General features: G+C 44.2%; 1 protein-coding gene and 1 long non-coding RNA gene across 2 annotated transcripts in view; one reads left to right on the top strand and one right to left on the bottom strand.

Moving 5' to 3' along the window:
• The window catches only part of USP10 (ubiquitin specific peptidase 10), a gene marked incomplete at its 5' end in the record, with an annotated part of 72162 nt that overhangs the window by 35640 nt on the left and 9957 nt on the right, over positions 1-26565 (bottom strand). Inside the window, 1 exon segment of the mRNA XM_082438434.1 lies at positions 1457-1525. Coding sequence (XP_082294560.1) covers positions 1457-1525 — 69 coding nt within the window.
• On the top strand, positions 1534-26025 carry LOC309649028. Its single transcript, XR_014256915.1, has 2 exons — positions 1534-22736; positions 23050-26025. It is a non-coding gene; the product is annotated as an uncharacterized lncRNA (long non-coding RNA).

Raw genomic sequence — 26565 nt, 5'->3', positions numbered from 1 at the left:
TGATAAAAATATGGACAAGGGATATAGACCAGGTAACTAACAGAAGAGTAGAAATCTACACTGCCAACAGACATATGAGTAATGTAATGGTGCTCAATTGTTTGTAATCTTGAAAATGCAAATTAAAATAATGAAAATCCATTTATTACCCATCAGATTAACAAAAATTTTAACTATGTCTACGCTGACAATTAGCAAGAATTTTTTTAGGGACTTCCCTGGTGGTGCAGTGGTTAAGAATCCACCTGCCAATGCAGGGGACATGGGTTCAATCCCGGGTCCGGGAAGATCCCACATGCTGTGGAACAACTAAGCCCATGCGTCACAACTACTGAGCCTACGCTCTAGAGCCCGTGAGCCACAACTACTGAGCCCGCATGCCACAACTACTGAAGCCTGCACGCCTAGAGCCCGCGAGCCACAACTACTGAAGCCCGTGTGCCTGGAGCCCATGCTCCGCAACAAGAGAAGCCACCTCAATGAGAAGTCCGTGCACAGCAACGAAGACCCAAAGCAGCTCCAAAGAAAAAAGAAAAAGAAGAATTGTTTTAAAAAAATGAGATCTAAAAACCCTCATGCACTGCTGATGGGAAGGGAGACTGTTAAAACCACTTAGAAGGCAGACGCACAGTCTCTAATAAAACTGAAGATGCTTATTCCTTGCAGAGCCCCGCAGCTGCATTCCTAGGAATAGTTCCTGGAGAAACCCACAGAGGAGCATGAGGAGACATGACAAAATATGTTTACTGCCACATTTTTGTAATAGTGGTAGAACTGAAGACTTAAATAGTCCTGAACAGGGGAAAAGGTATGTTCAATATTTAACAATTAATGGGGAATTCCCTGGCGGTCCAGTGGTTAGGACTCGGTGCTTTCACTGCCGTGGGCCCAGGATCATTCTCTGGTCGGGGAAGTAAGATCCCACAAACCACGCAGCGTGCGGCCAAAAAAACAAACAAACAAAAAAAAACAATTTAACAATTAAAATCAAAGACCAAGAACAAAATGTACAGATAAATCTAAAGAATATTTAACTTAAAATAAGCAAACTACTAAATGATGAATACAGTATGAAACCACTTACGTGACATTTTTAACCACAAAAACAATACACTGTACTATCTATCAATACATATGTATGTAGTAAAAGGCAAAAACCATAGTCAGGAAACAATGCTGAGCAATTTCAGCAGGGTCAGCATTTCTGGAGAAGAAGAATGAGAGGATACAATGGGGGCTTCCACTGTCTCTGTAATGCTTTGCTATTTATAAATATAGCAAAATGTTAACAGTAGTCAAATCTGATTGGTAGGTTCAGTCATTTCTCACGTTAGTCTCTACACTCTTCCATACACTGGAACTCCTAATCAAAAGACATAAATTAAAAAACAAGAACTAAAACATAACCATCAATTAAATCTATGCACGTACTCAATAAAGCAAAGTTGTGTCTTACCTCAACTGAAGAGCGAGGAGTCACAAAGAACTGATTGAATTCATCAGGGCTAAAATCTCCAAAAATATACTGAAAAAAAGAGAATGACTGATCACATACAATACACAAATTATACAGTTTCAGAAAAAAAGTGTTACATCTCAATCCTATGAATAATTGGGCCAGAACCCCCAAGACCCTTTCTCCATTAAACAAATCAAGGATCTGCAAACAGATTTCTAGATGTAGTGTTTTCCAATTACAAAATAAGAAAATACTTCGGTTTTCCATAAATTGTCAAAGAACAGCCTAAGGTTAACAGAGCTTACTTTTGTTACCAAGGCTGTTGCCCCAGAATCATACCCCTGCCCCTCCCTCAAATAGAAACCTTATTCTTATCTAAGTTTCGGGAGGAAGCTGCAAAGAGGAAAAAACAACTGGTTAGGACCAACAAGGCCCAAGATGGCGGAAGATGTGACTTCCAGCGGAAGTTGAGTCTCATTACATTCCCACTGTAATACGTTAGCATATGCTAAATGACCCACCCACCGGCACCATGACAGTTGAGGACTGCCATGACAACAACTGAGACAGCCCATACAAGGACTGAAGAGGAGAACTGCAACAGTCCCAGGTCCAAACCACACCCCTGTTCTCCAATAAGTCATGAATATTCCTCCCACTCCTTCCAAATCCCTCTCTTTTACCTTGACCCTCCTATATGTTTGGTACCTCTGCCCAAATTGGGTTGAGAAGTTGATTTGGAACTAGGTTCCTGCTCTCCATTCTTTGGCCATTGAATAAAGCTTGTGCCGTTCCAGTCTCAGCATCGGTTTTGTTATTGGCTGCACAAATCCGATCAGAAAAAGAACCTCCCTGGCGGAGACAGGTGGCCTCAGCTGGGGCTTAGGACCACAGAAAGGGACCAGTCAACTAACTCGGCAACACTGTGAAACAGGTCAACTCTGCACACCAAACTTGTAAGTAGACTCCTGCTTGCAGGAGAATTTTTTTGGTTCACAAACATTTCTAGTTGTTCCATTTACCTTTCGGCTGACTCATGTCACTTCCTCCATTTCAGTTTTCCCTACCGTACACACTAAAGAAAAGCAGAAAACGTGGTTCCAACGGGAAGATAGGGAAATCCAAAAAAAGGAAATGTTAATGACTCTGATGGATGAACTTTAAAAATATATGTGTAATTTTTTTACCTTAAAAGTACACTGGAATGTGATACACAGATAAACATACTGTTCAACAGACACAGAACTGGCTGTGAACTCTCACTTCATAGAATTCTGAACGTTACTTTCTGAAAAACTGGTTAACCCGCACGGAAGTAAGTTTGACGAGTGCCAAGCAGTTCAGATTCTCCCTGAAGCTTCAAGAAACAAGTCATTGATAAGAATCAGTATGACCTGATTTCCACAACAGAGAATCACTCACTTCATCAATAATTATTTACAGCCTATTAAATGTCATGCACAACAATCGATATTAGATATAAAAATGGCAAAAGCAGAGTCGTGGTTCCTCTATTCTAACAGAACTGACAGTCTAATAACTTGTGAGGAAATTTACAGTATCCAAACATATACAAATAGATAATAACCATTATTATGGTAACTGAGTAAATGGAAACTAAGTCTCAAAATCTGTTGGTAAGAATGCACCAGTAGGGACTTCCCTGGTGGTGCAGTGGTTAAGAATCTGCCTGCCAATGCAGGGGACATGGGTTCGAGCCCTGGTCTGGGAAGATCCCACATGCCATGGAGCAACTAAGCCCGTGCGCCACAACTACTGAGCCTGCGCTCTAGAGCCCACGAGCCACAATTACTGAAGCCTGTGCGCCTAGAGCCCGTGCTCCACAACAAGAGAAGCCACCGCAATGAGAAGCCTGCGCACTGCCACGAAGAGTAGCCCCTGCTTGCCGCAACTAGAGAAAGCCCGTGCACAGCAACGAAGACCCAACGCAGCCAAATAAATAAATTAAATTAATAAATAAATTTATTTATTAAAAAAAAAAAAGAATGCACCAGTATTTCTGGGGAAAACATTTTTTTGGAGGGCTCTTTCACAGTAGCTACCAAGACCGTGAATATATATTAAAAACAAAAACATCTTGACGTAATACTTATGTATACTTGCAGAAGTCCACAAAGAAATGGTGCACTGACAGTAATGGTGAAAATGCAGAGTCCCAAAAACAACTTAGAAATAGTCTTCTCCTGAAATACTGTCATTGTGAGCTTAATTAGACTTATCACCAAAACTGGGGAAAAGCTTATTTTAATTTCACTCCAACACAACACAAAGCAACGTAAGGGAAAGTTATCTTTAAATGAGAAGAAAGAAAGGTGGGGTGGGAGAAGAAATGACACTGCTGCCTGGCATTCCTTTATAGTCCCACCGCAGAGAGATCCTTAAGTCTAGATATAAACCTTAAAATTTACTCAGAAGAAAATAAAAAGATGAGCGATACAATGGGAGAAAATATTCCAGACAATACCAACTGCTGGCAGGGATGTGAAACAACTAGGGATGCGAAATGATACAGCCACTCAGGAAAAGAGTTTGGCACTTTCTTATAAAGTTACTTACCATACAACCCAGGAAGCCCACTCTTAAGTACTTACCAAAGAGAAATGAACACCTATGTCCACACACACACAAAAAAAAGCCTGTATGCTGAAGTTTACAGCAGCTCTATTCATAACTACCAAAAACTGAAAAGAACCCAAACGTCTATCAAAAGGTGGACGTGATACATCTACATGATGAACTACTACTCAGTGACTCGAAAGCATCACGCTAAGTGAAGAATTAGACTTAAAAGCCCGCAAGCTATATGACTGCATTTACATAACATTCTAGGGCTAAACTCTAAGGACAGAAAACAGACCTGTGGTTGTCAAGGTCTGGGGAAGAAATGATTACAAAAAGGCACACGGGAACTTTTAGAGGGAATGGAAATATTCACAGGGCAAGCCTGTTAGAGAAATAGTAAACTTCCTACCTGCCAAGGGAACACACCCACGAAAATACTAATGATTTCAGCCCTTGAATGTGAATGGACAACAAAAAAAATCACAAGACACGTGTGGGAACAATCAACAGCAATAAAGAGAGTTACTACTAAAATGAGGGGGAAATGAATCTGTGTAAACAAAACGTAGGAAGCAGAAAAGAACTTAAAATTCTAATCTGTATCCTGAAAGAAATTCGAGCAGGTAAAATAAGCAGACTGCCATGAAAAAAGGACGTATTAGGGACTTCCCTGGTGGTCCAGTAGTTAAGACTCAATGCTCCCAATGAAGGGGGCCCAGGTTCGATCCCTAGTCAGGGAACTACATCCCGCATGCCGCAACAAAGATCCTGCATGCTGAAACTAAGACCAGGTACAGACAAATAAAAAAATTTTTTTTATTTAAAAAAAGGGACAGGGGACTTCCCCAGTGGCACAGTGGTTAAGAATCCACCTGCCAATGCAGGGGACACAGGTTTGAGTCCTGGTCCGGGAAGATCCCACATTCTGTGGAGCAACTAAGCCTGCACGCCACAACTACTGAGCCTGCGCTCTAGAGCCCACAAGCCACAACTACAGAGCCTGCACGCCACAACTACTGAAGCCCGTGCGCCTAGAGCCCATGCTCCGCAACAAGAGAAGCCACCGCAGTGAGAAGCCCGTGCACCACAACGAAGAGTAGCCCCCGCTCGCCGCAACTAGAGAAAGCCCGTGCACAGCAACGAAGACCCAACGCTGCCAAAACTATAAATAAATAAATAAATTTATTTTTAAAAAGAGGGGGGACCAATTACAGAACCAGAAAGTATTCACAGAAATCAGAAAATTATTAAATTTAAATTACTAAATTTACAAGCTCAACAAATCTTAGAATCAACAAAATAAATACAAAGCAAGACAGCAATGCCTTGAAAGTTCCAAGAAAAAAGTACTTTGTTTTTGTTTTCATAGAATTCTATTCTATAGTTTATTACTCAAGTGCAAAAGGCAAAATAATTCTCAGACACTCATACACCCTTGGGATGGGTGGGGTGGACTGCTTAAGAATTCCAGAAAATGAATTCAAGAGATAGAAGAGCAGTAACAAAGAGGATCCAAAAGATGACTGATACTGTAGCTGTGAAGCCCAATGCAAACACTAAGACGCATGCTGTTTTATTTAATACCAACAGGAGAAATGTTGTCCACGTAAAAGATATCCACTCTACCTTCTGAGTGGCTACTTTAATTCAGAATGTGGGGAAGACATTAGAATGAGAACTGAATGTTCTTTAGGATTGCTAAATTATTCTTTTTTTTAAATTTAATTTTATTTATTTTTTATACAGCAGGTTCTTATTAGTTATCAATTTTATACATATTAGTGTATACATGTCAATCCCAATCTCCCAATCCACCCCACCCCCGCTTTTTCCCCTTGGTGTCCATACGTTTGTTCTCTACATCTGTGTCTCTATTTCTGCCTTGCAAACCAGTTCATCTGTACCGTTTTTCTAGATTCCACATATATGCGTTAATATACGATATTTGTTTTTCTCTTTCTTACTTCACTTTGTATGACAGTCTCTAGGTCCACCCACTTCTCTACAAATGACCCAATTTCATTCCTTTTAATGGCTGAGTAATATTCCATTGTATATATGAACCACATCTTCTCTATCCATTCATCTGTCGATGGGCGTTTAGGTTGCTTGCATGACCTGACTATTGTAAATAGTGCTGCAATGAACACTGGGGTGCATGTGTCTTTTTGAATTATGGTTTTCTCTGGGTATATGTCCAGTAGTGGGATTGCTGGGTCTAAGTTATTCTCTTTAGGCTGGTTTTCTCTTGGAAAATAAAAATAAATGAAATGCTCATTTAAATCACATTTCTAAGTAAATTTCTTTGAGTTCCTATATAAAGTCTTTTAAAAAAGAGAAATTGGCCAATCCAATAAGAGAATTAAAATTCCAAAAGATATAATAAAATCTTGTCAACGGAGGGGAGAGGGGATAGAACCGTGACGCCCCCGCAAGCCTTCTTGTCAAGTCCCTGTGCCAGTCTACTGGGAGCAACCTCATGGTCAACAGTCAGAATGCTTAGAAAGGCTCCAGGGAAAGCCTTTTTCTATTATTTTCAATTTTACTATTTTACTTAATTCTTTATTTGTAAAGTATTATTTGAAAAACTTCGCTACAGATTTTAAATGTGCTTTCTCATTACAACTTCATGTTAACAACTTCACGGATATGCAGCTTTAACCTGATTGCAAAATCCACGTGGGGGTCGGGGGGCGGGGCAAGGCACGGATTCCCCAGCAGTCCAGTGGTGAGGGCTCCACTGCAGGGGGCACGGGTGCAACCCCTGGTCACAGGGAACTAAGATCCCGCATGCCGCGCGTGGTGTGGCCAAAACAAAACGAACAGCACACACACCAAACTGACTGGGTGGGTGGGGTAGGGGTGGGGGTGTGGCTGAGGAAGGAGCATGTACAGAAATTGAGAAATCTCCAGACACAGGGAGGGTGGGAGGGAGGGAGACGCAAGAGGGAACAGATATGGGGACATACGTATATGTATAGCTGATTCACTTTGTTATAAAGCAGAAACTAACACACCATTGTAAACCAATTATACTCCAATAAAGATGTTAAAAAAAAAAAAAAGAAATTTGCATGGCAAAAAAAAAAAAAAAGAAATCTCCAAGACACTGTTAAATGAGAAAACATTCTTTGGGTAAAAAAAAAGGAGGAAAATAGAAATACTGATCTGTGTTTGCATAAAGAGATAGATATTGGAGAGGGAACCAAGAAGGGAGTAAAACCCTTGACTATACAGAGTCGGGGGCGGGGCGGATCCCTGTGGAGGTAGTGGAGCAGGGAGTGAGATTTCTTAGCGTATACCTTTTCAGAGTTCTTAGTTCCGAACCATATAAATAACTATCGAGGGCTTCCCTGGTGGCGCAGTGGTTGAGAATCTGCCTGCCAATGCAGGGACACGGGTTCGAGCCCTGGTCTGGGAAGATCCCACATGCCACGGAGCAACTAGGCCCGTGAGCCACAATTACTGAGCCTGCGCGTCTGGAGCCTGTGCTCCACAACAAGAGAGGCCGCGATAGTGAGAGGCCCGCGCACCGCGATGAAGAGTGGCCCCTACTTGCCACAACTAGAGAAAGCCCTCGCACAGAAACGAAGACCCGACACAGCCATAAATAAATGAATGAATGAATGAATGAATGAATGAAATACATTTTTTTAAAAAGTCAATGTAAACAAATCATTGTACAACTATTCAAGTATATGCATTTTGCAAAGTTGTGTTTGCACCTATGTTAGTTTCAAGATCTCCCTGACAACAGGGACTAGGACTTGATGAAAACATTTAATCCAAACAAGGTACCATCAGCAACCGCCAACGATCAAAGGAGCAGTGCTAAAGTATCATTCAACACCTGACAAACTGCTAGCCAGAGCTGCTCTGAACTCCAGTGTAATTTCCGTAACACCAGCCCACATATATCAATAAACAACGCCCACAAAATGCACATGAATCACATCCTCTTGCCCTAATCGGACCTATTTTCAATCTTTAAAATGCATGAGTTTTTGAAAATAAGTAGTTACATTTCAACAATATAAAAAACAGTCCTTTCAGTTTTGCGACTGAGATAACAGAGGGGGTTGCTAAGATGCTGGTATTATCAGCATCTCTGCAAGGTACTCACTGTTCAGAGTTTTGGTTAGGATTTCTATTTCCTGTACAATGAGTATTTCCCATATGCTCATGGCAGATAAACTACATGTATCTTTTTCCTATGTATCTGTACACATATTTCTTAGACTCAAACAGGAATTCAAATGAAACATAGTAACTGCAGATAAAGAAAGGCCTGATAGTTGGGGAGTTCATTCTCAGAGGTCAGCAAAGGTCAAGTCACTGAGGTCTCAAGTAAGGGGAGATTAAGAATAAAAGACAATTTCCTGCCATCACAGTGCATGTGAAAAAAAGGTAAATATTTCTTTCACAGGCAAAGAAAGTAATGTTTCTTTGGTAACCACTCAAACATTTGTGGGAAGTGATACAATAAAATACCCCACATAAACCTGGAGGCTATGACATCATTTCAGTGCTTACCAAAATCATCTGCATCATTCAAAAACAATTACAGGAAGCATTACTATGAAGGAGCATTTTTTATCCACACTGTTCCAAAAAGGCAAACAGAAGTACTGCTTGTACAGTAAAATTTACCTTAAACAAATTAGGAAGAAAAAAAAAAAAGTTAAATTACAAAGTTAAAGCTACAAAAGCAAAGAAAGGCCAAGTATTTATTCAACTGCAAACCCCAGTGAGTGGACATAAATCACACTGCCCTGCACTTTAGTGACAATTATTTAACTAAAACTATATCTGAGTAAAGGTTAAAGCATCACAAGTCTTGCGACACCAAAGAGTTTATCGCAGAAATTCAAGGCAGCCAATTGCCATTAAAATGTTCAAGTCTCACCATCCCCCAAATTTTCCTAATCTTCAATCACAAATTATTTTAGATGTTTGGCAAAATGAAGAATGTTACCGAAAAGCAGGGGGAGGGGCTTCCCTGGTGGCACAGTGGTTGAGAGTCTGCCTGCTAATGCAGGGGACACGGGTTCGAGCCCTGGCCTGGGAGGATCCCACATGCCACGGAGCAACTAGGCCCGTGAGCCACAACTGCTGAGCCTGTGCGTCTGGAGCCTGTGCTCCGCAACAAGAGAGGCCACGATAGTGAGAGGCCCGCGCACCACAATGAAGAGTGGCCCCCGCTTGCCGCAACTGGAGAAAGCCCTAGCACAGAAACGAAGACCCAACATACCAATCAATCAATCAATCAATCTTTAAACAAAAAAAAAAAAGCAGGGGGAGGACTGTGCTCTTCCAAAAACTCAAATGTCACAAAAGGCTGTGGAAAAGTTCCAGATTACAGGAAGCTAAAGAGACAGGACAGGCACTTCCCTGGTGGCGCAGTGGTTAAGAATCCACCTGCCAATGCAGGGGACACTGGTTCGATCCCTGTTCTGGGAAGATCCCACATGCTGCGGAGCAACTAAGCTCGTGCGGAGCAACTAAGCTTGTGCGCCACAACTACTGAGCCTGCGCTCTAGAGCCCACGAGCCACAACTACTGAGCCCGCGTGCCACAACTACTGAGCCCATGTGCCAGAACTACTGAAGCCTGCACGCCTACAGCCCGTGCTCCGCAACAAGAGAAGCCACCACAATGAGAAGCCCATGCACCACAACGAAGAGTAGCCCCCGCTCACCGCAACTAGAGAAGAACCCGCGTGCAGCAATGAGGACCCAACACAGCCAAAAGTAAAATACATAAACTAATTAATTTATTTTAAAAAAAAGAGAAAGAAAAGAAACACATCAGGAAAAGGGGCACGCCCACAGCACATTTAGGGTAGAAATGAGCCACTTCACTGCAGCCCAGCCCGGGGGAGCCTGGCCCCAGAGGGCCTAGGGCTGTACAGCCTGGGGAAGGGGCAGGCCGAACTGGAAATACCCGTGTTCCTGCTAAAGGAAAGCAAAGACACAATCTCAGCCCAAGGAAGGTAAGAAGGAGGAAAGACATTTGCCAGTCGCCCGCATGACCTACAGTTGGTTCTCCACGGATCTAACAAAGCCACAGGAAACAGCACTTTCTGCTTTCTACAGAAAGCAGGGGACACGGAGGACGACCACCACAACGCGGCACTAGGGGGCGCTGGAGCACAGCTTCCAAAGCTCCATCTCCAGAAACACCAAATCCACGTCCTCTGCCTGCAAAAGGACTCAGGAAAATAAGACGTCAGCCTCTGAGGTAAAAAAATCAGGATACAAAGGCATGATCAATAAACACGTTGCTGCGTGTGCACTGTACACACTGTACAGTTCCAAGGCAATCACTGGAACCACTGTGAACCCAGCCCCTGGGACAGTGTCCCGAGAACAGACGCAAAGCCAAGCCTCGCAGGGTTCAACGACAGAACCAAGCACAAAAAGTACAAAGTCTTCTCTCTCTTTTCCCAACCCAAGGAAACTGAATTTGGGAGATAGGAGGAAACATTAAGGACTAATAAACTGTTCCAAGCGACAAAAACTTTAATTTCATCTCTAAAATAAGGGTATGCCAGACTAAGCAACCTCCAAAGTTCTTCCCAGCTCCAAAAGGATCTCCTGGATATAACCAGGAGAAATACAGGTTTGGAAATGCTCTCAGACTAATATGGCTACCAGGTGGTTGGCCCCTGAACACATCATGCTGACCGAAAGAGGCCAGACTCAAAGGGCCACACGTTGTATGATTCCCTTCATGTGAAATGTCCAGAAGAGGCAAATCCCTAGAGACAGAAGGTAGATGGTGGTTGCCAGAGGCTGGGCGGGGAGGGGATTACGGAGTCACCACTGACGGATATGAAGTTTCTTTTTTTTTTTTTTAAATACATCTTTACTGAAGTATAATTGCTTCACAATGCTGTGCTAGTTTCTGTTGTACAATCTTTCTGGAATGATGAAATGTTCTAAAATTGACTGTGGTGATAGTTGCACAACTCTGTGAATATACTAAAAACCACCAAAATGTACAGCTATTTAAATGGGAGAATTCCATGGCATGAAATTATTTCAACTAAATAAATGAATTAAAAAAAAAAATCAGGTCAGTACTTGCATTAAAAAAATCTAAATTTCTTTACACTTTTTTTTTCATCAGGACCCAGTACTTGAGGACGCTAACGACATCTACTGAGCAGTCACCGTGTGCTCTTAACTTTGGAAAGTGGTGTGGGTGACACTTCAGTGAACGCACAGCAGGAATTTCACTGATTTAACAGTATGGATTGAGCACCAACTACCCACACTGAACGGTGCTAGATTATGAGAATAAATTTTGAATAAGACAGAAATAAGGTTTGGGACATCATGACAATTACAGTTTCGTCATAGTGCAAGTGGACTGCAAGTTGCAAAGAGCATTACAAATGGCAGAAGCAGACAAAGGAAGAGGGACGCAGAGAAAGGCTTATTCCTCCAACTGCCTGGGTAGCAGCAGGATTCTGCTTACTTTCTTGGGGCCAAGGAGTCCTGAGAAGGGAACAAATGGACAAACTGTGACAAAGCCACTCCCACAGAGAGCAACCCTCCTTAGGATTCAAATGTCAGCCTACTACAGTTTAGTGTTAGCTTCATGTGGTTTGTGTATTTCATTCTGACTACTAAAGTCCTATCAAAAGTTATTCTCTCACTTTTCCAAGTAGGGTTTTTGATAGGTTGGATGTATTTCTTTTTTTTTTTTTTTAATTTTATTTATTTATTTATGGCTGTGTTGGGTCTTCGTTTCTGTGCGAGGGCTTTCTCCAGTTGCGGCAAGCGGGGGCCACTCTTCATCGCGGTGCGCGGGCCTCTCACTATCGCGGCCTCTCTTGTTGCGGAGCACAGGCTCCAGACGCGCAGGCTCAGCAATTGTGGCTCACGGGCCTAGTCGCTGCACGGCATGTGGGATCTTCCCAGACCAGGGCTCGAACCCATGTCCCCTGAATTGGTAGGCAGATTCTCAACCACTGCGCCACCAAGGAAGCCCTGGCTGTATTTCTTTAAATGCTCTCGTGGAGAGTCTAAGCTAAAACTTGTTGCACAGACTGCAATCTCCAAATTAGAAAACATGATTCACTTAACAGAAATTCACTTTTACCAACTTTCAAGGCCTATTGTACATTACACAATGCCAGTTATATTTTAACTTGTTTTGCTCTAAACTATTACTAAACAGCCCTCATTATACAATAACTTGGTATACAGACTTTTTATCACATGGAACAGAGCTGATAAATTAGGGAGTCAGTGCTTGTTATCTGGGATGGCCCTAGTAGAAAGAAGTTCAAAATTCCACCTATTTTCATATCCATTACAATCACCTTGGTGCTAATCTAGGAAGGAAAGGGAAGGGAAGGGAAGGGGAAAAGCAGAACACCAATAAAAAAGAAACATTTGTCAAAATTCGTCAAACTATATACATTAAATGAATGAAATTCACTGCACATATATAACGCCTCCATAAAGCTGGTTTTTAAAAAGGAGCAGACACCAAGTTCAAGTCATCTTTCCATCGCCTGCAGTTAATGCAGTACTTGGCTTATAGCAGGTGCTCAAGAGTTCTGTTGAAAAAAATGAATTCAGGTAGGGCTTCCCTGGTGGCGCAGTGGTTGAGAATCCATCCGCCTGCCAATACAGGGGACACGAGTTCGAGCCCTGGTCCGGGAAGATCCCACATGCCGCGGAGCAACTAGGCCCGTGAGCCACAACTACTGAGCCTGCGTGTCTGGAGCTTGTGCTCGGCAACAAGAGAGACCGCGATAGTGAGAGGCCCGCGCACCGCGATGAACAGTGGCCCCCTCTCGCCACAACTAGAGAAAGCCCTCGCACAGAAACGAAGACCCAACACAGCCAAAAATAAATAAATAAATAAATAAATAATAAAAATAAAGGGGAAAAAAATGAATTCAGGCAGAGGAGGAAGAAAAGCAAAGCTCACAACAAATACAAGTTCCAGGGCTGAGGAACGATGACCTCTCCCTACTCTACACCAATAGTTCCACTCCCAGATGTCAGCAGGATGACAAAACTCCAACTGAACTACTCATTGTTTCTTATGCTCCTGTTTTTACTATCACCAGAGATGCACCAGCAGGGGCACAATTTTCATTTTTAAATATAAACTTTTAATATAGTCACGATATAACATTTAATTTTTAAAGGTAATATTTAAACATAATCAAGAAAACTGAATTAAAGCTTTACAGAAAACTTTAATAAGAGGATACCTATTCTGACCTAGAGGAAAATAATTCACAATTATCACGTGGTCTCCCAAACTAAAGAAAAATCAACTTCCAAAACGTTAAATCTTGAAGGGGAAAAAAAAGGGCAAAACAAACCATGGATGTACACCAGGGCAGGTCAACCTTTTGAAAGTCCATTTTCACTCCCCATCCCTACATGCCTGACCACCAAATAAGTCTTCTGTGTCCAGCGTGAAGGAGGCACTCTCTAGTCTTTCTTGCCCCCTCTCTTTTCTACTTAAACTTTTTAAAAACATATTTCGGGGGACTTCCCTGGCGGCACAGTGGTTAAGAATCCACCTGCCAATGCAGGGGACACGGGTTCGAGCCCTGGTCCGAGAAGACCCCACATGCCACGGAGCAACTAAGCCTGTGCGCCACAACTACTGAGCCTGCGCTCTAGAGCCTGCGAGCCACAACTACTGAGCCCGCACGCCACATTTACTGAAACCCCGTGCGGCTAGAGCCTGTGCTCCACGATAAAAGAAGCACCATAATGATAAGCCCGCGCACTGCAACGAAGAGCATTCCCCGCTCACCACAACTAGAGAAAGCCCGAGCGCAGCAACAAAGACCCAACACAGCCAAAAATAAATAAAATAAATAAATGCATTAAAAAAATAAATAAAAACATATTTCACTAAGAACTCCCTATTTGCAGACAGATTCACTTTTCTGCCATAGATGCGGCTCATGGTCCTGTGGACAAAAAGTCAGTCTTTCCTTTAAAATTGAGGCACAGTAAAATTAAGAAGACTGACAGTACCAAGTGTCAATGAGGTTGCAGAAGGGGAATTAGGCACTGCTGGTGCAGACATGAAAGGATACCACCGCTTTGGAAAAGCTTGGCAGCTTCTTACAAAATAAAACATATACCTACCATATGACATATAACCATTCTACTTCTAGGTATTTTAACCATGAGAAATGAAAACATATGTCCACATAAAGACTTGCACATGAATGTAGTCAACAGCTTCATTCACAATAGTCAACGCTGGAAAAACAAATATCCATCAAGAGGTGAAGAGATAACTTGTGGTCCATCCATACAATAGACTATTACTCAGCACTGAAAAGGAAGGAACTCTTACAACATGGGCAAATGTCAAAAATGTTATGCTGAGTGAAAGAAGGCAGATAGAAGAATACTCTCTATATAATTCCACATAAAGAAAATTCTAGAAAATAGAAACTTAGCCTATAGAGACAGAAAGCAGATCAGTAATTGCCTGGCTAAGGGATGGGGATTCATGGTGAAGGGGCATGAGGGAAATTTCTGGGCAATGAAAATGTTCTATATCTTTATCATGGTGACAGTTACCCTGGTATATACATTTGTCAAAACTCAAACTGCAAGCTTAAAATTGGTACATTTATTGTATTAAATTATACCTCAATATGGCTGACTTTTTTAATTAGACGCACATCTATAAATAAGGTGGATGAGGCAGCTGTATTATAAAAACAACTCTTGAAGACCAAAGACCACAATATTGATTTTTCATTTACATAAGTAGAATTCTTAAGTACTCTATAAATATTCACACATCAGGACTTTTTTTTTTTTTAAAGATTTCATGTTCCTTGGTTCAAAGACTCTAACTAGTGCTACACAACACCACCTAAACTAGTATGCATGTATTTGTATTTTGCTACCTGTTATCATTGTAACAGGCTTCTTTAAGCCTCCAACCCCAGATTGTTCATGACTGGCTTGGCCTTTGTAACTGCCTAGATCCCCTGACCACCTACTCAAACTCCACACTACATACAGACAATAACTGCCAACAACACTGAATCAAAACTAGTGTTGCATTAAACAGAATGCTACATGAGCAGAAACTTGTTAAACCCATCTGTTCTACAGGATTTTTCACTTAATGAAATATGCTGGAACCAAACCAGCAAAAGCTTGGCTACTACTGAAGGCCACCTGCCAGAAAGGGAGGTGCACCACTAAACCAGAGCTCCACATTAAAAGACATTCAGGAAAAAAGAAGTGTGACTACCTAAATTATTTTCTTCTAATCTAATGGTCACTGCCAATGGTCTCTTCAAACACCTTGGAAAATCTAGAGATGCCTAAGAAAAAGGACTCATGTTAGCTGTTACACACACCCCTCTCCTTCCAATTTTAAGGAGGAAGTATATAGAATATTCCCTTTCATGAATTACTTTGGTTGTTAATGAAAACCAAAGTTAGAAGAGTTGGTCGAAGCAGTAAAAGCTGCAAAATTACTATCTGCTGAATATAAAAGAATGCAAAAGCAGGTGCTGAGGGCTTGAGGACCACCATGCCTACTGAGGAAGCAGTCCACTGCTTACTTTCTCAATTTAACCACCACCTAATGGCCTGTTGAAAAATAGCCTCCGAAGATTGTAATTATGGTGGTACAGTTTACTTTACCAGCCAAAACAACAGACTGCACTCCATTCTTAAATTATGTAAGTTCACTGTTATGATTAAAAATCTTTTATTAGAAAAATGAAACTCGGGACTTCCTTGGTGGCACAGTGGTTAACACTCTCTGCTCCCAAGGCAAGGGGCCCAGGTTCAATCCCTGCTCAAGGAACTAGATCCCACATGCATGCTGCAACTAAGAGTTCACATGTCACAACTACGAAGCCCGAGAGCCACAACTAAGGAGACAGCCTGCCACAACTAAGACCCAGCACAACCAAATAAATAAATAAGTAAATAAATTTAATAAAAAAAAGAAAAATGAAACTCAAGACTTTCCAGAAAGTCTCCCTTATGGTAAATATGTGAAGCTCAGGACTTCAGTATCCTAGAAGTTTTTTTCACCCAATCAAGTCACAATACTCTGTTTTTCATACAAAGGCCGAAAACCAACCCCAGGAAGAGCTCACCGAGCAGGGGAACAGGGTCAGCTGTGCAGGACAAAGGCCTCAAGCAGTGCTTCTCGGCCTTGACTGTACCTTAGGATCACCTGAGGATCCTCAGGCCACAATTCTGGGTTCAGTGGCGGGAGGCAGGCTTCCTGTGTGACTCTGAGGTGCAGTCAGGGTTCAGAATCACTGAACACAGGGGCATTCCCACAACCCAGCGATTCAGGGATGGAAGAAACTAAGCAGACAACTGGAGGGAGGGCCAGCAGAGCTATTTCGACACTCAAGTAAGTATGCCCCCAAACCGGACAGAAGAAACTGTAAAACAATTGGAGAGGACTGTTCACTCTATAGGAGGACCCACTGCTTGATGAACAACAACCAGAGCAAATGTTTTCAAAATGGGAACTATTTTAGTGCTTTTAAGGATTTATTGATCATTAACAAGTTAACGGCAAACAATCAGAAGAAAAACTATAATGCAACTAAGCTAGAAATAATTTGATAGAAAAATTCCACTCCAATGCAACTTTTCAGAAATGTCTTTTCCACAGAGACATTTCTTTGTAACTGAACTCATTTCCCATTTGCTCTTTTGACTCAGTGAAATCTTTCACCTCCAACATTCTGCTTTTTCAAAAATCACCTCCCAATCTAAACCAAGATTATTTTACCTCCTTAAGCTAGTCAATCTATCAAGCACTTGATTAGTAATAAGATGTCTCTCACACATATTTTTCATAATAATTTCACCTTCAGGGGATTCCGAAACTCTACAAGACTTGGTTTTGTTTCTTTCACCATTCTCTCTCCTCTGGGATGGCACCTGGATATTCCCCCGCTAAGCAGCTCACCTATTCTCAGCTTCAAGTATGTTGATGAATTCCAAACCCACATCTTCAACTTGGATTGCCCAACTACACTCCAGTTCCATATTTCAAGCTGCCAGCCCCTAGGCTCTTCCACTGTTATGTTCTAGTTTAACCTTAAAATCAAAAGGTCCATTATTTTCTCAAAACCAGGTTTTACACTTATGCCAATAGCAAACTTCACTGTTCTTCCAATCTTCTAGATGAGAAACCTTGAAGATTATCTTGAATTATATACCCCAATTCCTGGCACAATCTCATCAAAATGTTCAAAAATTTTTATTTGGTAAAAACAGTAGCAACTGCATGAATTGAAATAAGCATTCTAATTAAGTGATGCATCCTGACATCCCATACACCTACACCTGAGATCCAGAGAACAGGATCTCAATGAGTCAAAGGCAAGAGGAGAACCTTTCTGAACACAGAATATACCTCAATAATAAGATTACTAAAAGAAAATTGGGGGAATTCCCTGGTGGTCCAGTGGTTAGGACTCCGCGCTCTCAATGCCGAGGGTCCAGGTTCAATCCCTGGATGGGGAACTAAGATCCACAAGCCACAGGGCACGGCCAAAATAAACAATTTTTTTTTGACGCATCTCATCTTCAATCCTAGTGTTACTGTCCAGCCCAAGCCCTTACAACCCCTCCATGCCAGGGTATCTGCAATAACCAAGATTAGACTTCAGCATCTCAATACCTAATAAAATGCTTGGCACATAAAAGACCCTCAAATGTTGACAGAATGGCCAACAGTCCTAAAACACTCTGTCACCAAACTAAACATTTTTATTGAACACCAATGGCATAGAAGATATAAAAAAAGATATTTTAAATGTTTAAGCAATATTTACTGCCTTCAAAATACTTGGGGGACGGGACAAACACCTAACACATACTGAATGACTACTGTGGGTTAAACACTGCCCTAAAGGCATTTAATATACAGATCTCATTTAATCGTCACAATATTTCTAAAAAACAGTGATTCCCCTAACCTTTTTTGGGTGGCAGTAGACTCCCCCGAGGATACGATGTAAGCAAATTAAGCCCACTACCTGAAGAATGCACATACACATATTTTTGCACATGATTTCAGGACTTGCAGACCCTCTGATGCTCCTAATGTCCTATAGTACCCTGTTACTCAAAGTGTGGTCCCCAGCCCAGCACCAAAGGAATAACCCAGGAAATTATGCAGCTCTCAGGCCCCACCCCAGACCAACTGAAGCCAAATATGCCATTAACATGATCCCCAGCTGATTCTTAATGTAGGTTTAAGTTTGAGAAGCAGCGGCTGTATCTCACATAGTCCCAGGGTCCTACCGTAGGGTAAGCCCTGCATCCTGTACACCACCACAACATAGCTCCAAACTCCTCTATTAAGCTGGGTGACGGTTTATCATCCAAACTGGAGGCACCTTTCACAATGAAAGGACTGCATGAATTACCCTGAACAGGTGTCAACTAGGACATATGGTCAACTCCTAACTGTAAGGGATACAGAGATGGGACCTAAACTCTTGGTGTAATGGCCTAAGCAATCTAGCCTCATCTCCGTGTGCACATACGAGCCCAGCTACTCTAAATGTACTCACTACTCCTCTGCCCTCCATGCAGGCAGCTCCCTGGTGCCTAGTCCTCTGCCCTCCATGCGGGCAGCTCCCTGGTGCCTGGTCCTCGGCCCTCCATGCGGGCAGCTCCCTGGTGCCTGGTCCTCGGCCCTCCATGCGGGCAGCTCCCTGGTGCCTGGTCCTCGGCCCTCCATGCGGGCAGCTCCCTGGTGCCTGGTCCTCGGCCCTCCATGCGGGCAGCTCCCTGGTGCCTGGTCCTCGGCCCTCCATGCGGGCAGCTCCCTGGTGCCTGGTCCTCGGCCCTCCATGCGGGCAGCTCCCTGGTGCCTGGTCCTCGGCCCTCCATGCGGGCAGCTCCCTGGTGCCTGGTCCTCTGCCCTCCATGCGGGCAGCTCCCTGGTGCCTGGTCCTCGGCCCTCCATGCGGGCAGCTCCCTGGTGCCTGGTCCTCGGCCCTCCATGCGGGCAGCTCCCTGGTGCCTGGTCCTCTGCCCTCCATGCGGGCAGCTCCCTGGTGCCTGGTCCTCTGCCCTCCATGCAGACAGCTCCCTGGTGCCTAGTCCTCGGCCCACCAAGCTCAACAGAGGCGTCACCCCCTCAGGGAAGTCATCGCAACCCCCGTTTCTTTCAAACCCTTGTTCACACCTCACGGTAATTCTCACTTACCTACATGTTTCCGTAAATGAACCACGGTCTCCTTGTGTCTTTCAGTTCTGGACCCCATCCACTTAAGCACAATACTCAGACTCTAGTAAGTAGCTGTTGACCGAGTGAAGATGAAAACACTTGAGGTTCAGAGAAATAATCTTGCCCAAGAGCCCATGAACATAAAATGGGAGAGCCAGGACTGGAAACTGGGGCTGGCCTCAATGCACAAACACATAGATAATAAAGCAACAATAAAACTTAAGGAAGACTGTAAGATATAGCAAGAAAGCATCAGACAGTCCAGGATGACCTGCTAAGGAGAAAGGACAGAGTCGAGTCTGAGGAGCCCAGAAGGAGGAAACGATAAACCTGGAAACAGAGTGGGGAAGGATGAAGCGTCAGGTAAAGGACTCTGCGGCCATCCTCCCAATGTTCATTCTCTTCCTCCCCTGTTGGATAGTGGTCACCCAGTTCAGAAGGCTGACACACACCCACCCCCAACTCCAGAGGGGAGCCAGCACGGCATGCCACCCCTCTAGCCCAGAGCACTTGGCTCAGGGTGACCCAGAGGGCACAAAGCTCAGGGCACTGCCAAGAATTCCGGGACACACACACACTCTCTTGCGCCAGTCTGTGTGCTGGGCACAAATGTGAAGCCCGCAACTACTGTAGCCATTTTGCCATTGGGGGGAAAACTAGCCTTAGGATAACAGTGATACAACACAAGTGAAGAGAAACCAGGTCTTCAAAGATGTCACTGAACTGATGAATCAAACCAACCTTGAAGCCTGACCTACCTACAGAATTTCTAGTGCCGTGAGCCAGTAAATCTCTAGTTTATGGTGTAAACCAGTTAGAGCTGAGCTTTCTTTCACTTGTTATCAAAAGCACCCTAACTGAGACAGAAATGCAGGGAGTGATCCAGGGGATTCATACCAAGTAAGATCACTCAAAAAGCAAAAAACAGGGCTTCCCTGGTGGCGCAGTGGTTGAGAATCCGCCTGCCAATGCAGGGGACACGGGTTCGAGCCCTGGTCTGGGAAGATCCCACATGCCGCGGAGCAACCAGGCCCGTGAGCCACAGCTACTGAGCCTGCGCGTCTGGAGCCTGTGCTCCGCAACAAGAGAGGCCGCGATAGTGAAGAGGCCCGCGCACCGCGATGAAGAGTGGCCCCCGCTTGCCACAACTAGAGAAAGCCCTCGCACAGAAACGAAGACCCAACACAGCCATAAATAAATAAATAAATAAATAAATAAAAATTGTATAACTTTAAAAAAAAAAAAAAGTTAATCTGAAACCTAAGTCCTACTCACTCTCCCACATGGAATGCCCTCCTCCTTTCTCTCCATTTGCCCAAATCCTATTCATTTTCAAGGTCACTCATTGCCCACTTCCTTCACTCCCTGAATTCCCCCTGCAGAACTTGACACGTGCACCACCTAGTTCAACACATTACACATCTGAGAACCTGCCCCAATGGTTCCCTCTGCCTCAGTCACCTGCTGAGCCACCCGCTACCTACACAGGGTAAGAACGCTTTACCTTCCTGAGCAGCTACAAGCAGTAGCTAAAACAGCCTTCAGCAAACATGAGCCAGCTGATTGACAAATATTATATAAAAAGATCTTTCTCAATCTTTTTCAAATATTTCATAGTGTAACTTGCTTTTGATCAAATTAATATGTAGTTTAAAAATAAAAACATAAAAAAACTTCATGTTTTAATTTATCACTAATTATTTCCTGAATATTGCTAAGCAAAATGTATCTCCCATTCTGCCTCCAAGTAACCAATGAATTAAAGATGTTCATCTTTCAGTTTACAATACTGTGCTTTAATTATCTCTGGGAAATAAGATCATCCACTCACAATGAGAAACATCTAATAAACGGATCCAAAAAATGCCAAACATCACTGTTTTTAGTATGCATAAAATATAACTTGTGGATACTCCACAGTACTTAAAAATAACACTGAAGCAAAATGTTTAATAATCAAGAGTGTTTACAATACAAGAAATGGGGAAAAAATACTCAACAACATAGAGCATAGTCCTAGGTTATTAAAAAAGAAAATGCATTATCACAAATACATTACAAAGAAGCTGCCTTGCTCCCTATGCCTCCCGTTCCAACTGGTCATCCCAGAGCCTTCGCTTCCTCCACCGCCTGCCCCAGGCTGAGTTGAGGCCTTCAGCACTTCTCAACTGGATCACTGAGTGCCTAACTGGTCTTCCTGCCCCCGGACTCATCCTTCACCCTCCAAACCACATGCAGCCACCACAGTGCTTTCTCTAAAACGTGAACCTGATTATTTTGGTCCCCAGGAACAGGCTTGCAAGGCCCCCGAGACCTTTCAAGACAAAAGGCTCCAGCAGAGCACGCAAGAGCCCCCAGGGCTGCGCCCCACAGCCCAGAACTGCAAGCTCAGGGCCATCCACACAGGGTCTCTTGCCCAGAGCGCCTTCTCTCCCGCCAGGAGGGGCGCCGCTGGCTTCTCCTCACATTACAGAACTCAGTTCCAAAGTCTCCTCTTTGGGAACTACTTTCCTAACAAACTGCTGAGTTACTCACTCTGGATTTCAATAGTTGATGGACTCTTTCCCGCATTCAACCATGGACTTCCTGAATATACCGATGGTGTTATATCTTTCATTAATTTATTTATCAATAAATATTTTTGAGCATTTATTACATTCTAGGCCCGGGGAATGTAATGTTCAGTGAACAAAAGAAATCCTTGCCCTCATTAATCTTACATTCTAGTAGGAAGAGAGAAAATGAACAAAATAACTATGTTAGGATATTAGATACAGGATATCAGAAGGTGGTAGGTGCTCTAAAGAAAAAGCAAGGCAAGAAGGTGGTGAGGGTTCAGGAGGCTGGATTTTAAAGAGGCCAGGGAGGCAGGCCGTCCTGAGAAGACATCACCCACACCGAAAGCCGCCCAGGGCCAGGCAGCAAGCTCGTGGACAGAGGGGGGGGCATGTTGCAGCAGAGGGTCTCGGGTAGAGAGGACTTACTTGTACTCATTTTTGTAGCACTTAGCTGAGCTCAAAAAGTAACCAGTGGATGGGGCTTCCCTGGTGGCACAGTGGTTGAGAATCCGCCTGCCAATGCAGGGGACACGGGTTTGAGCCCTGGTCCGGGAAGATCCCACATGCCGCGGAGCAAGTAAGCCTGTGCGCCACAACTACCAAAGCCCGTGCGCCACAACTACTGAAGCCCACGCACCTAGAGCCCATGCTCCACAACAAGAGAAGCCACCGCAATGAGAAGCCCGCGCACCTCAACGAAGAGTAGCCCCCGCTTGCTGCAACTAGAGAAAGCCCATGGCAGCAACGAAGACCCAACACAGCCAAAAATAAGTAAATAAAACAAAATAATAAAATAAATAAATTTATTAAAAGTAAATAAATAACCAGTGGTTGAATGATGACATTGGCTGAGATATTTAAGGTGACAAAGGTGGCGAACACAAAAAATAACTGAGGCGGGGCTTCCCTGGTGGCGCAGTGGTTGAGCATCTATCTGCCTGCCAATGCAGGGGACACGGGTTCGAGCCCTGGTCTGGGAAGATCCCATATGCCGCGGAGCAACTAGGCCCGTGAGCCACAATTGCTGAGCCTGCGCGTCTGGAGCCTGTGCTCCGCAACAAGAGAGGCCGCGATGGTGAGAGGCCCGCGCACCGCGATGAAGAGTGGCCCCCACTTGACACAACTAGAGAAAGCCCTCGCACAGAAATGAAGACCCAACACAGCGAAAAATAAATAATAAATAAATTAAAAAAAATAATAATAACTGAGGCAAGCCAATGAAAAAGTTCTCTTTCCACACTCACTGCTGACACACATTTGGGCTCTCCACCTTGGAAGGTAGACAGCTCTGTGGCTCTTGAATTTGGGGATAACAGCATTTGTTCAGAGCAGGCCAACAAAGGATCAGTGCTATGGACCACTAACTGGGACTGGGAAAGCTATGGTGAAGGCATTTTATTTACATCAGTAATGGTCCTCTGATCTCAGCTACACCTGTTGAGAAACAGCCCAAAGAATGAAACAAAACAGCTTATTAGCTGATACACAGATCAGTCACCTGGATTCAAGAAACTACACAACAGAGATAAAGAGAGTTGTGAAACCCTTAAAGAAAGCTTAGAGGTCACCTGCATTCTTAATGCAAGAATTACAACCGATCTGAATACCTCAGGAGCAGCCCACCTCTTCTTCATCAGCTCTCATTACTATCAAGGTATTTCTAGGGAGGGCAAAGCTGTCCCGTGTGGTTCTGCACACCGTCATCCTGATCTTCATTTCTAGAACTGGAAACACCAAAACAAACCCTCGTGCAGGCCTGAACCTGACAGCCAGCCAGCTGCTCCCACATGCAGGACAGGATGCTGTGCCCGACAGTGGGGCCACTGGAGGGGAAGCAGACCCCTCAGCGCTCAAGAAAGCCTTCCTGAGTCCCAGGTCGCTCCCGGGCCCCTGTGCTCCTACCTTGGAGCACCTGCCAGACTCTAGCCAGACGACGGTCTGTGTACTGTGCCCTCCACCAGGCAGGGTCATGCTGTCCTTCCGCCACTCAGGCACTTGGCCCATTCGGGGCCAGCAGGCTGCAGGCCTCCAGGAAGGGCTGACTGACCAGGGAGGAAAGACACGGCACCCCCAGAATCAAAGTCCACAGGGCCCTCCAGGCTCGCTGTGCACGACATACGTGGGCGTCCTTCCTTTCTTCACAGGGAAGGGAGGAAGCTAACTCAGATCTGTTTTCAACCAAAAAGAAATCAATGGCAAAGAAACAAAATGGCAACGTATTTCACTTTCTGTCCACCTTAAAAAGAAAAGAAACTCATTTTTCAACATGTGTCAGGGGGTGAGAGGCAAACTCTTTCCAAACGGAGCTGCAGCAACTCTGTGTCCAGGACTAGTCATGGCTAGGATATTGCTACAGTGTCACTGCGTGTGAAGTTCAATTTACAGCCAGCTAAACCTCCAGCCAAAACTGAAGAGAACGCTTTTGAAGATTTTTGTTTTTAAAGCTATCTCTTAGCTCTTTCTCACTGAACAGAACTCTAGTCACAGATGAAAAAGGAAGTTTGTGCTCCTGGCACTTAACTCACACTGTGTAGTGTGGCATGGAAAAGCCAAGAATTCAGTAAGAACCTCTAAGACGGAACCAAGAGTGATTATTTTAACACCGATTTGTGACAAACTGGAGACAAGAACTTCTGACAAATCCATGACCAGCAGCCAAAAGAAGGCAGCAAGAGTTTCCGACGGCAAACTGGCTTAATGCTCTGCACAAGTCCCCAAAGAGATCATGACCACAAACGGGCTTCGGGATGAATTAGGAACTTTGTTCCATCTCGCTGGGACATCAGACAGTCACAGTTAAATCGAGCTGTGGCCGAGTCTGTGCTGCCCGCACGCCGTCCACAAGGGCCCCATCTCACCGCACAGAGCACAGCAGTCTCTCGTGACTACGGGGAACATAATGTTCATGTATATATATATATGTATTTGTAATTGTGTTCTGCAGCTTATGAACCCCAACACAGGCCTCAGCATAGAGCAAGAGCTGGATAGATGTGTGTTGAGAAGGAATTAGTCAATGAGTTATTTACTGAACTTCAAACAAAACTGAACTCTCAATTCTGAAGACCCAGCGCGGCAGGTCTTCAAACAGCAACATTTTCAGGCTCCTCAGTTGGTTCTGTTCCCAATTCACTCCACTCAGTGCTAAAATTAATATTATCTCTCAGAGAGCCACAAACCTGTACCTTTTGTTGTTGTTCATACCCAACCTAGACTGGAAAAGTCTTAAAATGTCCAAAATATGATTTGGTTAATCCTATTCATGGAAAAGTGCTCACCAGGTTAACGGAAAAGGCTGTAAACAAAACTATGTGGAGGGGGACTTCCCTGGTGGCACAGTGGTTAAGAACCCGCCTGCCAGTGCAGGGGACACGGATTCGAGCCCTGGTCCGGGAAGATCCCATATGCCGTGGAGCAACTAAGCCCGTGTACCACAACTACTGAGCCCGCGAGCCACAACTACTGAAGCCCGCACGCCTAGGGCCTGCGCTCTGCAACGAGAAGTCACCGCAATGAGAAGCCCGCGCACCACAACGAAGAGTAGCCCCACTCGCCCCAACTAGAGAAAGCCCACGTGCACCAACGAAGACCCAACACAGCCCCCAAAATTAATTAATTAATTAAAAAAAAAAAAACTATGTGGAGGCTCTGACACCTGCATGTGGCTGAGGCCCCGGGGGGCTGAGGGAAACACAGACTTGGGGCCTAATTAGGAGTCCCTACTTAGTGTGTCTGCATGGCCAGCAGCATGCCAGCTGACCTGATGAGAGAAGACCATGACCAAGGCTCACAACTTAAAACATACTATTATATAAAAGGATCCCAAAGGTCTAAAATTTACCACAAAGAGTACCAACAGGAAGCATTTCAAAATATTAACAGAAGTCGGCTTCCCTGGTGGTGCAGTGGTTGAGAATCCGCCTGCCAATGCAGGGGACACGGGTTCGAGCCCTGGTCTGGGAAGATCCCACATGCCTCGGAGCAACTAGGCCCGTGAGCCACAGCTACTGAGCCTGCGCGTCTGGAGCCTGTGCTCCGCAACAAGAGAGGCCGCGATAGTGAGAGGCCCGCGCACCGCGATGAAGAGTGGCCCCCACTTGCCGCAACTAGAGAAAGCCCTCGCACAGAAACGAACACCCAACACAGCCAAAAATAAATAAGTAAAATTAAAAAAAAAAAAAAAAATTAACAGAAGTCATCTCAGAGTCGTGAGATATTAGGGGTGATGTTTTTCCTAACATTTTCTTTATTTTCTAGGAGCATAATCAAGTACCTAATGCTTGTTTTAAAGGTGCCCCCCAAAAAACATAAAGGGAATACTGTCCCCAAATGACCTTCCCTAACGACTCTATCCAACTATCACTGAGGACATTCAAGGGCTATTTGCCTTGCATTAATCTGCCTCAGATGACCCCGAAAGAATGTCCTAATTCTATCCCCCCCTCAAAGTTTGGAGATTGAAGATGCTTGAGGTGCCGAGGCGAGCAGAGCGAACACTCCTGAGATCTGGAGGAGAGCCAGAAGAGGGACACGCCCTCGCCACCCCATGCAGGACCCCAAGCGGGCCCCTGCACAGCCATCTCCTTCAGCAACGCTGACACAGAGTGTGACGACCCACTTCCTCGAACCCATGACTTCCCACACATACCCACCTGCTGACAGGGCAGACGCCCGTCTAGGCGGGACTCTCAAGGTCCCTCGCCCCTCCTGACTTCGGTCCCGGCC

Source organism: Balaenoptera physalus, assembly GCF_965194825.1.
Source record: "Balaenoptera physalus genome assembly, chromosome: 19".
In the NCBI taxonomy this organism is placed as follows: domain Eukaryota; kingdom Metazoa; phylum Chordata; class Mammalia; order Artiodactyla; family Balaenopteridae; genus Balaenoptera; species Balaenoptera physalus.
Note: the sequence above shows the minus strand (reverse complement) of the source record. Positions and strands in the feature narration are given on the sequence as shown.